The following is an 18,228-nucleotide window of genomic DNA, read 5'->3' on the forward strand; positions in this document are numbered from 1 at the left end:
TTTCACTTTTCACTTTTTTCACTTTTTTAAAAAATTTTATGTCGTAATAACAAAGAAAAAAAAAATAAATAAATAAAAATATATATATATATATATATATATGTATGTATATAAAGATATAGATATATATGTATATAAAGATATAGATATAGATAGATATAAATTAAAGTGATACAATAAAATGCAAAATAAGATGACTACATAAAACCGGCTGAACAAAACAAAATAACAAGGCAACAATACATTTCATGCGCAAAACCAAATTAACTGCAAGAGTTTCACACAAATATATAATGAGTAAAAATATACACGCTTTGTAAGTTTTACTGACTTCAAAATTTTGACCTTATGCAAAAAAAATAAAAAAAAATGTTACACATATATATGTGGTAATTTATTTACAGATAGTGGGAAAAGCTATTACGCAAAAGTGTTTTCAGAAGGATAACCCTTAATACAATATTTCCATTTTGTTAACGCGTTCTGCTATTTTTTGCTGCTATAATTTTTTCCTTTTTATGCACGCTTGCTTACGTTACTGCTTCATCTGGGGGGTGTAAATGAAAGCCGGTTTGACATTCTTCAGAACTGTGTCTAATGTGTGAAGAAACATGGACGCATTCTTGTCCTGAGTAAAGGTCTTCAAATGTTTAAAATACTCAGTTTGTAAAAAAGAAAAGTATTTAATATGATGAAAATAATATGCAAAGAATTGATTATAATAAGTGTTAATACTGTTTTTCGATATTACTTCATTTGTGAAATTATATGTTAGCAAATTTCGTAAAAAGACTAACTGCTCAAATGAATTTAAATTAAATATTTCAAAATTTTTATAAACTAATATGTAGTATATATTATTATAATAAATCATATCTTCATATTCCCAATGATCTATATATATATTCATTATTTTTTTATTTTCTATTAATGAGATTAATTCATTCCTTTTATCAAAAATGTGTCTTATTTCATCTTTAATAATTTTCCAGATTTTATTTTTTTCAATTACCTCATTTTTTATTATATGACTAATATTTATTTCTGGGATAATATTTAAATCATTTTTTAATAAATATATATTATTTTCACTTAATGACAATGCATCATTTTTTATCCTACTCACCGCTTCACCTTCATCAAAAAAACACAAAGTCGTTACACTGTTTGATATGGTATCCGGACTTTCCTCCTCCTTCATATGTAACATGTCCGAGTACATGAAGGCGTCTAACGAGTACTCACAATGGGCGATGCATCGAACGCCGCTATATTTGCTATCACTATTGGTCGTTCTAATAGCAGTGGTATTAGTATCCGTAGAACTCGTAATAGTCGTGCCTGTGGCAACCCTTCTGGATGATGCTCCCTTGCAGTCCATACCTCGACCCGCTCGCACATTTTCCTCAACATCCACCACGTAATGGGGATACACGGAAAACGAGAAAATTTTCGAAAGGATGGTGTAAATAGATAAAGGGAGTGCAGAAACGCACAACCATTTGGTTTCGTTTATTTTTTCATTTCTGTGATAATAATTTTTTATTAAAGTGTTCATTTCGTTTTGCAATTCTAAAACAATTTCACTATATGTGGTTACATTATAAAAAACGAATATAACATTTTTATATATTTTTTTATATTCGTTTAAATTATATAAGGACAAAATAGGGGAAACGTAAATTGAAACTTTGGAAGAGTCCTTTGCCGTTGAATTTATTAATATTATATCATTTGGGATTTTTACATTTTCGTATATATAATTTTTTGAGTATAATTTTTCCATCTCTTCCATTTTTTCCTCCTCCTCCTCCTCCTCTTTTTTATATAACCAATTTTTTTTTTTTTCACATGACCAGTTGTGCGTATTTCTGAACCGTTCATACAAATTTTGAAAAAGGTTAACAATTTCTGATTTACAGCTATTTGCGCAAATGATAAAAAAATTTTCATCTTTTTTAATTAAGTTAACTAACAAATTTTCATAAATAATTGAGTTTAGCACACTTTGTTTCCCTTGATTTTTACCTCCTATTACACACACTTTTTGTCCATAATTTATTTTATTGAAAATATCGTTAAGGAAAAGGCTACTATATAATTGTTTTTTTATGGCTCTTTTGCTGTATATTTCTTTGCTGTTTTGACTAAACAAATTTATATTTATATTAGAATTTAATTCTAAGTTTAAATATGAGTTTACGCTTTTATTTTTTTTAAAAAAAATATAATTTAAATACTCCAACGGGGAAAATACATTTTTTTTTTCTTCTACATTAGCCGACATTTGTTCACTCGTCTTTTTTTTTCCATTCTTTTGATCCTTATTTTTCAATTTTTTTTCCTCACTCATTTCAAAACTCTTTTCATTTATTTTACCAAATACAATGCTGTTTCTATTTATTTGTAAAACTATGCCATACGAATGAGCGTCTAACTTAATAATATCTCCTATTTTTTTGCACTCACTTCTTTCCTCATCCACTATTATTAGTAGCTCTTCATTCTTACACCCATTGTTAGTTACCTTCAAAATTGGATATTCTTTGAATATATTTTTTAATTCTTCATCAAACAGATTTGCCTTCCTACTTTTTTTAAAATTGTTCTTTTCGATGCATGTTGTAATATGCCTCTTTTTATTATCATAGTGGCAGTACTTTAAATTGCTCTTACTCACTGCTGTTAAATTAAGATAGTTTTTTTTTAAAATATACAAGTAAGGATGAAATAAATTAATTTTCTTTGAAAAAGGTGCCATTCTCACTAATTTACAAGTGATAAGCATTTTTATAAAGAATTACAACATGATGCATAAGAGTTACGTAGATATATTTCGTATATTTCTATCAAAAAAAATAGAGAAAAAATTTGTAAATTATATACATGATATATGGAACACGAGGAATAAAAAAAAGATGAAAAAAAAAAAAAAAAAAAGAAGAAGAGTACAATTTTATTGTATACTCCAATTTTGTAAAATATGTTATAATATACCATCGAGCAGGGGAAAAAAAAAAAAAAAAAATACTAGATCCTTAACATGCTTAAAATTAAGCACAAATACATGCACTTGAAAATATAAACCGGTCCAATACTACATTATATTCTCTTTATTGTGCAACTATATCATACATTTTCTTGACCACACCATGATGTCGTCATCTACACGCTGTTGTTTCGCCATTTTTTCTCTTAACCAGTTCATTGTTTCATTTTGTTTCTACCATATAAAAACCTAATTGAAAAATGAAAAGAGTAAATAAAATTCGATATACACAAAAAAATGTTCAAGGTTACGTCAATATGCTTAAGAAAAATTAAGGAAATTCTCTCTTTATACATGCAAGTCAGAAAAAGGGGCAAAAACATTTTTTTTCTTTTTTTTTTTTCTTTTTTTTTTTTTTCTTATGCCTTTATATATGATGCTCACATTTTGATGCAAGCCACTGTGAGTTTTTTTCTAATTTTACTGAATTTAACAATTTAGCGTAAAAAAGAGGAAATGGAATGAACGGAAAAAATGCACAAAGCGTATCCCTCTTGTGTGTAGCAGAATTAAAAGAGCAGGAGGACCACAAATAGGGAAAACTACTGTCGTGATGAGTCCTCTTCATCAGATGGGATAATCTCTTTCATTTTGTTTCTAGACTTTTCCATCCTTTGTTATAATAATTGAAAATAGAATAAAAAAAAAAAAAAAAAAGAAAATGAAAAAAAGAGAGAAAAAAAAGAGAAATAAAAAGAGAGAAAAAAAAGAGAAATAAAAAGAGAAAAAAAAAAGAGAAAAAAAAAAGAGAAAAAAAAAGACATCCACATTTTCATCTACTTTATTTTTTATTCATTATGTTATTTTATTTTTTTTTTTCTTATTGTTTCCTTATATAACGATTCGAGGAAAAGAGGAAAGAGAAGCTGAGCAGTGCAATATTCAATATCATTATTAACCTAACCTCATGATAACGATGTGTGATAGACTATGTATATATACACATATACATATGTACGTATGATGAACCGCTCTAGCGTTTGTTTATATCATTTATTGCTTGTAATCATACTATTTTTATCTTTGCTAAAATAAAAGCAGTTTCTTCTATATGAATGTTTTAGTTTTTATCTTTTCCATTTTGCATTGTCTTTAAAAGAGCAAAATATCGTATTGCCTTCATGAAAACGAAGAATAGTCAATCGTTGTTAAGAGAAGAAAGCTATTTATAAAATAAAAGAAATCTAGGAGTACTCAATATTTTGCATATTTTGAAAGAGGTGTTTACAGGGAAAAAAAGAAAAATATACCATACGATACGGTACTATACCATACCACACCATACCATAAGAAATTATGCGGTATACTATATGGTACGGTAAGATAATATATGAAGCGTATAACAATACTATTTTAATAGTAAACACACAAAGAATATGCAATTAGGATAAGGGATTTCTTAAAATGAGTTATGGGATTAGCAAACTAACATCAGTTGAGAGTGAGTACTTACAAAAGAGCGGAAAGAAAAGAAGACAGAAAACCTTAACAGATAAGGAAATTTCTTATGATTATCAAGTAAATGATACAAGAATTATAGATCAAGTAAATATATCAATTGGAGTTAACGATGCTGTAGAGAAGACATATAATAACCTTAGAGAAGAGGAGCAGAGAGAACAGTACAGGGTTGTGAAAGATTCTAATGTTGTAGAAGATTCTAATGGTATAGAAGATTCTAAAAGTGTAGAAGATTCAAAAAGTGTAGAAGATGCTAATTGTGTAAAATATTCTAATTATGTAAAAAATTCTAGTTGTACAAACGATTCTAATTGTGAAGAAGGCATAAAAGAGGAAAACTCGGAAGAGGACTACGACACATTAGAAGTTATTAGACAACTGAGTTCTATCCAAATAGAATCAGATGATGAAAATTGTAATAAGGATAAAATAGCTCATAATAAGAAAGAAAATATTAATTCCAAAAAAGAGAAAAAAGAAAAAAAAAAAAAGAAAAAAAGAAAAAAAAAGAGAGGAAAAAATAATTTGTCTCTTATTTATGACACTTCCGATGTAGAATGTGTTGAAGATGCAGTCGTATATGATGAATCGAGTAAAATATACCATTTTGATTTAATTTTAATTTATTTTATTTTATTATATTTATTTTTTTTTTTTTTCATTTATTTGGTTAGTATTTATGATATGTATATTGCTACTACTGTACGTACTTCGACACTGCTTTTTTGCTTCACCTTTAGGGGGAAGGGGGGGAGAAAAATGAATTTGTTAGTTGTGTTGTGGAGTACTCTTTTCATTTATGAAAAGAAAAAATGAGAAAAAGGATTATTTATTTTTTTTTACCATTCATAACATATATGCCATTCATACCATTTCACATCTTTCCCTTTGCATATGTTTCACGCCCCCTTTTCAAAAGAGGACACGGAATTTCCTGACCTGCAAGAATTATTTTCAGAGTATAATGAGAAATATTTTTTTAGCAAATTAAAATCAGTACAAGTGAAATGGAGCAATAAAATGAAGTTGTGCGCAGGGATATGTATATTTAAGGTATGCTACACACCCGGTTACTTGTGCATATACCCATACATTCACTTATACACATTTTACGCTCAAGTCGAATAAATGCTACCATTATTTAATTGCATTTCTGCTTCCACACAAATACTTATGTCCAATGGGTTTAATGACCTTTACTTTTATTTTATAGAAATCGGGTTACTGCTGCATTCGGTTATCACTTCCCCTTCTGAAGCTAAGAAAAATAAAGGAATACAGAGTATATACTAATTTTCACCTTACAAACCTTTTTTTTTTTCCCCTTTTACTTGTGCTATATTATGCTAATATATATATATGTATATATATATATATATATATATATATATATATATATATACATATATATTATTTTATAGGAGACGTTACTTCATGAAATGATTCATGCGTTTTTATTTTTAACAAGACATAACTCTAGACACGATGGACATGGACCTGTAATAGTGATACATATATATTTATCTGCTTATTTATTTGTGCATATATTTATTTATTCGTATATTTATTTATGCGTATATTTATTTATGCGTATATTTATTTATGCGTATATTTATTTATGCGTATATTTATTTATGCGTATATTTACTTATGCATATATTTATTTATGAATTTATATATTTATTACCTTTATTTTTATTTTATTATTTTTTTTTTTTTTTTGTGTGTGTGGATCAAAAATTTCGCATTTTCGTTTACATTAACAATCGAAATATGCTACTACCCATTTTGTATTACGCTTAAAAAAAGGAATTTAAAAAGCACATGTACAGAATAAATAAAGCAACAGGACTATGTATTACGATTTATCATAGTTTTCATAACGAAGTCAACTTCTATAGAAATCATGTCTGGAGGTGCACGGTAAAAACAGCGGAAAAATGCACAAAAAATATACATAAAAAAAGAGAAGAAAAAAACATATAATATATAGACAAAAATGGACCAATAAACAAAATAGTAAAAGTATGATAAACAAATTATGTATTCTTAAAATTTTTTCTTTCTTTTCTTTCTTTTCTTTCTTTTCTTTTTTCTTTTTTTTTCTTTTTTGCAAAAAGGGGGTTTGCCGAACTTACCCTCCTCATTTTGGGTATGTCAAGAGATCCATGAACAGGCCCCCGGGACCAAAGGAAAAATGGTGTAAGTTAAGGCATAGGCATAAAAAAAAAAAAAAAAAAATGAAGTTGAAGCAATGGAGATGTGGTAATAGAGAGGTGGCAATATAAACGAAACAATACAGGAAAAAAAAAAAAAAAAAAAAAAAAAAAAGTTTCATATGTTGACCTCCTCCTCACACCCAACACACACACAATTGTGCAACGAAGAAGCCATTTAGAAAACCTTAAAATGGAAATTTTAAAAATACAAACAAAATTCTTAACATGTTCAGGGAGAAGACACTCATCGTACTGTTGTGGCAATTTCGTCAAAATTAATGAAATCGAGGATGTTAAAAATAAGGAGTTAGGAGATCAGCAAAAGGGAATTCAAGTCGTTGTTCCATTCGATAATAAATTAGATAAAATAAAGGAGAAAAAAAAAAAAAAAAATGGTAATACAAGCTGTAAACGTGTGTTTGTATATGTACGTATGTGCATACATATATACATCTATATATGCATAATACATACCAACATAGACACACACCTCTTGTACTCATGCACTCACACTACTTTTACTCCACTTAAATTTCAATATGACTGCTGTACTCCCTCAACCTCTACTACTCATACGAAAGAATTCTTTGAAAAAAGAGATGACAATATGGATAAGGAAGCAGTTAACGATGCCATAATTATATTAGACTCAAAAGAAAGTTTTTCAGAAAAAAGATTAGATGAAGATAATTTAGACATAATTAACATCATTAAAAACTTATTTAACGATAACCAAGATAAAATATTATCATTCCCTGATATTTCTATTGATTACCATAAAGCATTTGAAAGCAAAAAATATTTTGAAATAGACTAAGCTTAGTACAGCACGAGGTAACAATATATTACATTTCGATCTGCTTTTTTTTTTAGGCAATTTGTCAGTTCATCCTGCCTATACCCCAGTAATACTTTTTTTTTTTTTTTTTTTTTTTCTCTTTTTTTTTTTTAAAAAAAAAGTATTATATTTTTAAATGTACATTTTTCTCACCTAATACATTCTTATCAATTTCGTTTTATGCTTACCCGAAACGTTCCAACGTTTATGCATGTACTTATGGCCACTTACATACGTATTTATATAAATGTATACAGTACGTATTCGTGAATTTTGTTTTTCCCTGCGCGTGCAGATTTTACTGCATAGAACTGTAGCAATTTACGCGGAAGGAAAGGGGAAAAAAATAAAATAAAACATAATATTAGTAAAACATAGTATAGTATAATATAATACAATATGATAAAATATAATAGAGTTAAACATAATAACAAATTGCCAAACGGAATATTTCCGAATTTATTTTCCGCCCAACAGACGTAAATTTCAACATAACTGCGAATCATGTTGATGAATAATATGCAAAAAAAAAAAAAAAAAAATCTGCAATTTTCATTTTGCATATTTAACGAAGTGTACTTATTAATAATATACACTATGAATCTAACCTCTCAGTAATTTTACGCCTTCAAAATTGTCGTTCTTTTTTCCTCTTTTTCATCCATAACTGTGTTCTTTAGTTAAGTCAGATAAAATGAAAGGAAGAAATTAGGAAAGAAAAAAGTAAATAAATGAATAATAATAAAAAAAAAAAAAAAAAAAAAAAAGGAGGTATATATAATATACAAATTTAAATAATTCAACTATTACGAAGCACAAATCTGAATCATTCCGCTCCATCCACCAAATGCATTCTCGCATGTAAATTTTCCCATTTCGGAGCAAATTTTACTTTATTCATTTCTACGCTTCTTTATTTCACATCTTTCAATTAAAAATACTGCCTTTTCCTTCAAATGGTAGAGACTGTATCACACCAATGTACCAATGTTTTATGGCTAAAAATATGCGACATTATTTCCAAACTTTCCTGTCAACAAGGGGCCTACCTGCAATTGTCTCTTTGGAACACCAGTACTCCTCAACGATTTTCTTATCATCATTATTACTTATATCCAGTTTTTTAAAAATATGATATTCAAAAGATGGATGATCTTTCATTTCAAAAGGTATTTCTGTACCCCTGAATAACCATACACCTTCAATGTCGTAATTTTTATTTTCCCCTAACACTGATATAACAGCAAACGAATATTTTGAGAAATTATTTTCTAGTCTTTGTAAAAACCCTCCTGCCATATTACATGCAACAAAGGATATTTGACATTCATCCTCTAATTTATCATATTTCATATAATATAAACAAAAACCTTTATCATCATATGCTTTCCAAAAATATGGCATAGCATTATTAAGTAAATCTTTTTCATTACTAAATTTATATTTCCAGTCATCAAGAGAAAATGTGGAAGCAGGTAACAAATCTAAAGGATTTGTTTTTTTTTGCTTTTTTTCAGTAAGTTCATCACTTAGTAAATCACCTGCATTGTTGGTGTTATCATCATTATCACTATTATCTCCTTCCCCTTTTTTCTTTTTCTTTTTTTCATTTGTCCCTTTATCCATTCCTTTGGTACCTTTTTCTTGGGCTCCTTTTTTACCACCTTGTGGGCATGCAAACAAATATTTAAATTGTTTTTGATTAAATATAGTATCATATAGCCTATACAAATTTGTATATTTCTTAACTAAACTTTCTTCTAATTTTCCTGATTTTATAGCAAAACTAATAATAACACAAATAAAAATATCAGCAAGTGTTATGTTATTACCTACCATATATTGATTTAATAATAAATGATTATTAACACAGGTAAACGTATCTTTAATATGCTTTAACGATTTTTCATTCGATTTATTACTAATATAACAACATACTGGTATTTCTAATTCATATGTATTAAAATCTACCCACATATTTACTTCTGCTTCTTCAAATACTCCTTTTCCTAATAAATTTTGTTCTCTCCTCAAACTGCACAAATATTTACTTATAGCATTACTTTCAAATAAGCTCCCACTTGGTGTTACTAACACTGGTAACCTACCCAATGGGGAATATTTCAAAAATTCTTCACTCTTATTATCTTTTCCTATTTCGAACTGAGGTATATTCAACTTTATATTACAAAAGGAAGCTACAGCTTGCACTTTCATTGATCGTATATCATTTTTTGGACCCAGTAATTTCTGCAAGGAAAAAAAAAAAAAAGAGAGGGAAAAAAGAAATCATAAGGAAACAACATGCAAGTACATGTGTATGCAAATGGGCATCACAAAAGCAAAAAGCAGAGTGTATGTGTAAAAGTGCGTGTCTGTGTGTGTCTCATCATTTTTTTAATTTATCATAAGCATGAGTAACTCTTTCTATGTGGCACTTTATACACACTACAAAATAATGCATCTTTTTTTTTTTTTTTTTAATTTATTTTATTTTATTGTTTTTTATTTCCCCTTTATCCTTTTTCCCTTTCCCTTTTTCTTTCAATATGATATCTTCCCTTGCGGGAAAGATACATATGCACAATTACCCAAACGCACCTCCGAATGTGAAGCACCGTAATATGCATACAATAACGTTTGTACATATGCTTACACATGAACATGCATCAACACAGATGCACAACTTCGATGTAGCTAATAGCATTCATTTCTTATGATAACATTCTTTTCCTGCTGTGCATATTGTATAAATATGGTAAATCATAAAAACAGCCGTTAAATTTATGCACACCCTAATTTATACAAATGCCTACAATAATACATTTACTGTGCATAGTGCACATAGATTAGGTACTGTGCTTTTGCCTTTATGCCTTTTATGAGTATCACATACTCTGCTTATATTTTTCGTTGCTTCATTTTTTTGTTCATACGAAATGCATATCACGCGCATTATGTCATTATACGTACTACTGCATCATACATACGACTACACTATGCATGCTACTGCATTATACATACAACTACACTGTACATACGACTACACTATGCATGCTACTGCATTATACATACAACTACACTGTACATACGACTACACTATGCATGCTACTGCATTATACATACAACTACACTGTACATACGACTACACTATGCATGCTACTGCATTATACATACAACTACACTGTACATACGACTACACTATGCATGCTACTGCATTATACATACAACTACACTGTACATACTACTACACTACGCAAACTATATGCATAGAGATTTTCTCTTTTTGCAATTTTTATTCTTACAAAATCCATTTTCCTTAAATATGTTTAAACGAATAATTTTACAGTTCTCGAAAATAATACAAAAATAAAAAAAACAATTACGTAAATTTCAAATAGTCGATTGGGGGCTTCAACGCTTTAATTTTTAAGAACTATTACTACTAATTTTAAGTACATATAATTATGCATAAACATAAATTTATATTTGCGCAATTACATTTATCTTTGATTAAATACATTTAAAAGCACTTAATTACATTAATAATTTATTAAATTCATTTATATTTGCATAAATATGCAACGAAATGATGAAATAAAATTATGATGAAAAAAAAAAAATAAAATAAAATAAAATAAGGTGAAATCATATCATTTATTTAAAAAACAGATTAGTAAATATATCATTGCCAACTCTTCACATACGTAAAAAAGAAAAAAATAATATAATTCTTTAAAAAACTTACACAATACTGAACAATGCGCAAAAACGAACATAAACACAGATAATTATATATGCATAATATTTATATACATATATATATATATATATATATGAAAATTCAGGGTCTCTGGTTTAATTTATTTTTTGTGTATTGCTTTTTTTTTTTTTTTTTTTTGTTGCTTTCTCCAGTTAATATTACGATAAAAATGATCTTAAACAAAAAAGTATATATACATAATATATATATATACGTATGTATATATATTTTTTTTTAATCTAAATTTATGTACGTGTACATATATATGCAGATAAATGTACAAACGTACGTATATAATATTTATACCTTTATAAACATCTTTATATTAGCATGATTAAAGATTGACTGTAAACGGATGATATAAAGAAAATATTAAAATTATTCTTAAAGGAACACCTGTTTGGCAAATTAAAATTTCTAAACAAAATATAAAGTGAAAACCTTTATAAATTAAATTTACGAGAGCTATATTTTTATTAATTGGAAGAGTATTCATTCAGGCGTTAAATTAAATATAAAAAGAAAAAAAAACTGTCCATATATATGTATATAAATACATACATACTTATGTATATTTATTACTACTCTATTGGTCTTTAAATATAGAAGGTTTTGTTTTCCCTGCTTTATTAATCTATTTATTAACTTAATTATTTATTAATTTGTTTATTTTTTTTTTTCTTTTTATCAGGATAAAATTATTTTTTTTCCTGACATGTTCATATTTTTTCTTTATAATATAATGTTTATAAAAGTTACGTTACACTTGTATGAAAAATTGTGTTGCTTCACTTATTCGTAACAGAGGATGGGTATATACATATATATATAAATGTATATATATGTGTATATACTAATAAAGGCATTGTTATTATGTACGTAAAATGAAATTTCGTACATTTTTGTGCATATTTTATTATATCAATGTTTTATTTTATTTTTTTGTTTATTATGCTTTTTACAAATTTATTATAATTTTGCAGATGTGTTTTTCTCGATATAGTAAATGATTCTTAGTTTGAAAAAAAATAATATGAATTATGTGTCCTGTATTCTTTTTGTATTCTTTTCTCTTTTCATCTACATATTAAATGAAGCATATATGCTTTAATGAGTATCCTTAATACGCACACATTGCATAGTAGCATAAGGTATATAATTATATATATATATATGTATGTATATATGTTTATGGAAGGACCCATTTTTGTTGTAAAAAAATTAAAATAAAACAAATTAAAAATATTGATAATACCCCGACCCTTTATAAAAAAAAATTATGCACTTGTAATGAATGAATAACGGGTACGTAAGTGGTGTACTTTTGAAAAATATTCCTAATAAAGGCTTAAAATAATTGCACGTGTACATGCCATACATACAAATGTATAAATATATATATATATATATATATATATATGTACACATACAAATTAAAAAAAACAAAAAATTAAGCTCCTCAGTAGTTACAATTCGGAGTTAAAAAATCCCACTAGCGCGAAATAATTACCGACAACATATAAACAGCTGCAAAAAACGTTAAAAATTAATGAATGGGTAGCAAAATGCATATTCACTTAGAAAAAATTAATTCCTATTATTTTATTTATTTATTTTTTCTATTTCAATTTCATTTTGCTTTATTTTGTTTTGTTTTTCCCCATCTGTTTGTGTAAGTGTAAATGGATTATCATAAAAACTGCATACGTGATAATACTGTTGTACGTAAGAATAACAAAAGTTTTCCATAATACTGTAAACACAAAAGAGTTTACCTTTTTTAAGTAAAAAGCAAAAAAATTCTTAGCTTATTTTTTAAAATTGAAATAAAATAAGGGGTTATAAAAACAGATACGTTGAAATTATTTCGATTTTTGCATTTAAATAAAATATTATTTTTTCTTTTAAGGCAAAATATGCAAAATAGAAAACCTGCTTTCATAATTAAATTTTACACAAATTAATTTTTTTTAATTTCGTTTTGAGGAATATTGAGAATTGTTAATAAATTTGAGAATTATTTTGGATTGTTTTTAATCATTTTTATCCATTTTGAACTATTTTTTTCATTATTTTGACGTAGTTTCTTTATTTAGAGCTCAAAACAGATTTGCACCCTGCCGACCTGTGTTATTTTTCTCCTAAGGCCAAAAAAAAAAAAAAAAAAAAAAAAAAAAAATTAAATACAAGTATTTATTTATGAACATGTGCATGTGAACTCATAAAAATATAAATCACCTACATACATATATATGTATACATTCATAGGGTATGTTATTATACGTATATATAATATATTGAATGCGTAACAAACACCCATACGATCTTCTGCTTCAAACTAAATTGCTTTTCAAGAGAAAAAATTAAAATTCTTCCTTCAATTATTCATTTTTTTTTTTTTCCAACCCCTCCCCCAATATATGTATATCCCATGTATATATAAACATGCGCGGATTTCATTTTATATTAAAAAAAATAGCAAAAAAAGTATAATCATTTTTTATTACATTTTTTGTTAAAATTTTTGTATATTGTATCGTTTTTGTAAATGTACAAACAATCGCTGAATTTTAACGACATAAAAAAATATATATATATATATATATATATATATATACATATTTAATATACATATATATGCATATATGTTTACATTTTTTCTCGTTTGAAAAGGCATTTCTCTTATTTCGTTTTTCCCTTTAAAGAGGTCAAGCTTCGTTATCGCTTTAACACATAACTTGCAGTATATTATAATTGTTCGTTTTCCCCCATTTTTATTTTTTTTTTATTTTATTTCATATCACAATGGGTAAGCCAGTTAAGGCAAAAACGAGTGTAAAAAATGACGAGGGAGAAAAATACTATATTGTGAAAGGAAAGAAAAAAGTGTTAATTCCAGTGAATGCTAAAAAAACAATAGCTAAAAAATATTATGGGAGGAAATTAGCATCAAAAAAAAAATATATGGTTCAAAGAAAAATAAGAAAATCAATCGAGGTAGGAAAGATTGCAATAATATTAACAGGAAAACACATGGGTAAAAGATGTATAATAACAAAAATTTTAAAATCAGGTTTACTAGCAGTTGTTGGCCCATATGAAGTCAATGGAGTACCATTAAAAAGAGTTGATGCAAGATATATAGTTGTTACGTCAACGGACATTTTTAAATTTAAAAATATTTCAGGGTTAAAAGATGAATTTGTCAAACTAACTGAAGATATTAATGATGATTCATTTTTGAAGTCTTTGGATTTAAAAAAAAAACAAAAGAAATTACTTAAAAATAAAAATGAAGCTCTTTTTATGAATGATGTTATTGCAAAAATAAGACAATTTCGAAAAGAAGACCCCAAAGTACAAAAAATTGAAAAAATACAAAAAAGTCTTGGAGCATTATTAAAACCAGAAATTCTGAAAGATAAAGTTTTTACCGCTTATCTGCAGTCGAGGTTTACCTTGAGAAATGATATGGCTTTGCATAAAATGAGATTCTAAATTTGTAGTCTTTTTTTTTTTTTTTTTTTTTTTTTTTGCCAATGCATATATATGAAGCGTGTGTAAATACTTTCCTTTTTTTTGCCATTGCACTTATATGAAGCGTGTGTAAATACTTTCCTTTTTTTTGCCATTGCACATATATGAGGTATGTGTATACGTCTTTTTTTTTTTTCTTTTTTTTTTTTTTTTTTACTCTTCTATAAACGAAGAACCCGTTGCAAAGTCGTACACATAATCGCTTGTATTCGCGAGTTAATCCTTTACTGTCTCATTGCTTATATTTTTTTCACATATACACACATGCATACGTGTACATGGGTACATGCGTATTTTTACACTCGCGTCATATTGCACGGAAGCCCTTTTTACATAACAACAAAATGATAAGAAAAATTAAGTTTTAAAAGAAATATAATATACGTAGAATAATTTCATGTGCGCAATATTATACGCACCGGTTGATAGACATGAATAGTGTTTTATGCTTTTTTCAAATGGAGCAATTATGAGTAGCATCCTGTTTTGAACGTATAAAATGGAGAAGTTCACTTTGCAGTAGTATAAAAATTGAATTATGCGCTTATATGTATATATATATATATGTATATGTATATATATGTATATGTATATATATGTATATGCATGTATATATATACATGTACATGTGTATAACAACACTAACCTATTGGCAACTATCAGGATTCAAGAAAATTACGTATTAAAGCGGAAATACGGTTATTTATTATATATATGTAAAATACATTACCTTGTAAGGTATTATCCTCATGCACATAATATTCCTAACTACTTCGACGTCAAATGTAGAAGACCATTTCTTGATGTACATCTAAAGGAGGGGTTTGCGCGCCGTCTCTTTATTACTTAGGCAAAAATAGCCGAGCTCTTGGGTGTGTGTGTGTGTGTGTGTATGTACCAGTTTCTATGCTCGTGTGTTCGTTTTTCTTTTTTTTTTTTTTTGTATATTACCGAAATACAAAATAATAAAACTTGCTTACGAAAAATTATTCTGATAATCCCTTGGGGACATATATAAGCAATACATGTTATATTTACATTTTTGTATATAAAGCCATGTTTAGTTTTTTTTTTTTTTTTCTTTTCTTTTCTTTTTTTGTCATAATAACTTAAAAAAAGGGGAAGCATGCCGGAATGAGGAGTATGTCAAAATGCAGTGTTAACATGTGGGGCATAAAAATGTAGATGTATATGTGTATACATATATATACATATAAATATATCACCGTGGAAATTCTGGAAAAATCATGATAAAACGCGTGATAAATATGGAGCAAAAAAAAAAAAAATATATAATTATTATGCAAAAAGGTATGCATGCGGGGGAAGTATAAAAGGGGGAGCGTTACTACCTCATATAAGCTGTTGATTTATGGTAATTTTCCAAACATTAAGAGGGGGAAAAATACACATGCACATACACATGTATATACACATGTACATACAAATACACGCGTACATATACACACATATACGTTCATGTAGTTGTGAACCCTTCTGCCGTTACAACAAATCGTTGTCATCTCCTAGATCGCCCTCCTCTGCCTGCGCCAATTCCTCCTGTTGTCTAATTTTTCTCTCCTTCGCTTCTTCATTTTCCTTCTTTTCATTTTCATCTGGGTACTGCATTGCTTTAATAGCATCAGAATATAATTGTAAACAGAAAGCTATTCTTTTATGAAAGGTTTTCATAGGATCCCCTGTTATGTACACATCACTATTAGATTTTGATTCTACATACTGATTGTCATAGTCAATTGTGGCTTCAATCACTCCATCGTGAATTGCCTTCGCCGTTATTCCTACTATGTCCAGGGGAGATTCCACTCCTATCTTCTTCCCAATATCGCTCTGCAAAATGTAAAAAATGGGAATGGGGTGAAGCGTACATCGCTAAAGCGTATAGCACAAGAATATTAGAGCGATAGAATGGTGGAAGCATTTTCGGGGAACAAGCAACATTGTACTTCCACAAGCGCACATATGTATACGTAAATATAGATACACACAGATATACATACACGTAAATATACATATACAAAATGTAAATATATATATATATATATATGTGCGGCACATTCGTGCGTTACGCGATGACAAGGATATCGTCCTGTGCGTACCACGCAAGACACGATATACGGCCATTACATCTTTGCACTATCGTGTGTAAATATTGCCGCCACTAGCCACTCATCTCCCTTACGATTGAAATGCGAGAGTAAGACAAGTTAATTATCCGAAGGGCAGTCTTGATTACATTATGATGAATTCTCTTAATGAGGAGGTAGACCCCATCGCGCATAAAGAGCTTGTTGTAGTCATGCATAACTTTGGAAAATTTGTTTATATCGCCATTTCTAACAGCTGTAACAACGTGTTTATACGGAATTAATTTATTGCGCATAATTTTATTACTAAATAAAGATCTATCTGGTATATCCCCCATAAGTAACTCTACTATAATTTCCATTTTTGTCGCTTCTAGTTTAAACCCTTTTGCACTTTGATTATTTTGAGGTGCCTTTCTAATAGCTTGAGTAAGTTTACTATGTGCTTCACTATAGTCTAATTGGATTGCTAATATTTTACCAATATAATACAAGTACCTAGCATATTGTGCATTTGAAGATAAATTTTCTGGAAATGATGTTTTACTTATAAACTTGACAGCTAAATCATATAAATTATGTTTAATATAATCCCTTAAGATTAAATTTAGAACAACTGTTTGAGTCATAATATCACGATGCAAACATGCATTTCTATAAATAAATAATAATTCTTGTCTAACATAAGATAATTTACCACCTAACTCGTGTACCCATGAATAATAAAAATAAACTTTTGCATTTATATAGTCCAATGATCTCCTATTTAATTTATTTATTCTATTAACTATTACTCTTGATAATACCATTGCTTCTTCATAATATTTCTTGTCTAATAAATATAGTAGTATCATTATATAAAAAAATACTTCTATTTCTGGTAAAGAATATATATATGTTTTTTCATTTATATTTCCAAATTCATTTAATACATTAGGAATTTCTTTAAACTCATTTATATATTTATCTAATATAGTATATATAGGATAATTTTCTTTAAAAATTTTCTTTATTAAATTTATCATTATAGGCATCAAAATCTCACTCTCATTTTTTATACTTAATCTCATACTCTTTATATATTTTAACATCCGCAGGATATATCTATTATCCTTAAATACTATAGCATTGTTGATGTAATTAATACTTGTTAATAGATTATTTACAAACACATTGCTCCCTTCATCCTTTTCTATTTCCTTTATCTCTACATCTTTTTCTGCGTACTCTACCTTCTTCACCTTCTCCTTCAT

At 27.6% G+C, this 18,228-nt stretch overlaps 5 protein-coding genes across 5 annotated transcripts; 2 read left to right on the plus strand and 3 right to left on the minus strand.

Moving 5' to 3' along the window:
• Window positions 1-535: 535 nt before the first annotated feature.
• Window positions 536-2,761, minus strand: PmUG01_12026300 (conserved Plasmodium protein, unknown function; the record flags this gene model as incomplete). Its single annotated transcript, XM_029006465.1, has 1 exon — window positions 536-2,761. The coding sequence occupies one exon, from the start codon at window positions 2,759-2,761 to the stop codon at window positions 536-538; it is 2,226 nt and encodes a 741-aa protein (XP_028862952.1).
• A 1,692-nt stretch (window positions 2,762-4,453) lies between these two features.
• PmUG01_12026400 (SprT-like domain-containing protein, putative) lies at window positions 4,454-7,546 on the plus strand (the record flags this gene model as incomplete). Its single annotated transcript, XM_029006468.1, has 8 exons — window positions 4,454-5,102; window positions 5,430-5,563; window positions 5,724-5,792; window positions 5,932-6,009; window positions 6,320-6,433; window positions 6,631-6,712; window positions 6,963-7,124; window positions 7,311-7,546. The coding sequence occupies 8 exons, from the start codon at window positions 4,454-4,456 to the stop codon at window positions 7,544-7,546; spliced, it is 1,524 nt and encodes a 507-aa protein (XP_028862953.1).
• A 1,035-nt stretch (window positions 7,547-8,581) lies between these two features.
• On the minus strand, window positions 8,582-10,274 carry PmUG01_12026500 (elongation factor 1-gamma, putative; the record flags this gene model as incomplete). Its single annotated transcript, XM_029006469.1, has 2 exons — window positions 8,582-9,817; window positions 10,224-10,274. 2 exons carry the CDS (start codon window positions 10,272-10,274, stop codon window positions 8,582-8,584), a joined length of 1,287 nt encoding a protein of 428 aa, XP_028862954.1.
• A 3,861-nt stretch (window positions 10,275-14,135) lies between these two features.
• PmUG01_12026600 (60S ribosomal protein L6-2, putative) lies at window positions 14,136-14,828 on the plus strand (the record flags this gene model as incomplete). The annotated part of the gene is made up of 1 exon (XM_029006470.1): window positions 14,136-14,828. The coding sequence occupies one exon, from the start codon at window positions 14,136-14,138 to the stop codon at window positions 14,826-14,828; it is 693 nt and encodes a 230-aa protein (XP_028862955.1).
• Window positions 14,829-16,370: 1,542 nt separating this feature from the next.
• RPN3 (26S proteasome regulatory subunit RPN3, putative) lies at window positions 16,371-18,228 on the minus strand (the record flags this gene model as incomplete). Its single annotated transcript, XM_029006471.1, has 2 exons — window positions 16,371-16,718; window positions 17,071-18,228. 2 exons carry the CDS (start codon window positions 18,226-18,228, stop codon window positions 16,371-16,373), a joined length of 1,506 nt encoding a protein of 501 aa, XP_028862956.1.

The sequence above is a fragment of the Plasmodium malariae genome (assembly GCF_900090045.1).
Source record: "Plasmodium malariae genome assembly, chromosome: 12".
Lineage (NCBI taxonomy): Eukaryota > Apicomplexa > Aconoidasida > Haemosporida > Plasmodiidae > Plasmodium > Plasmodium malariae.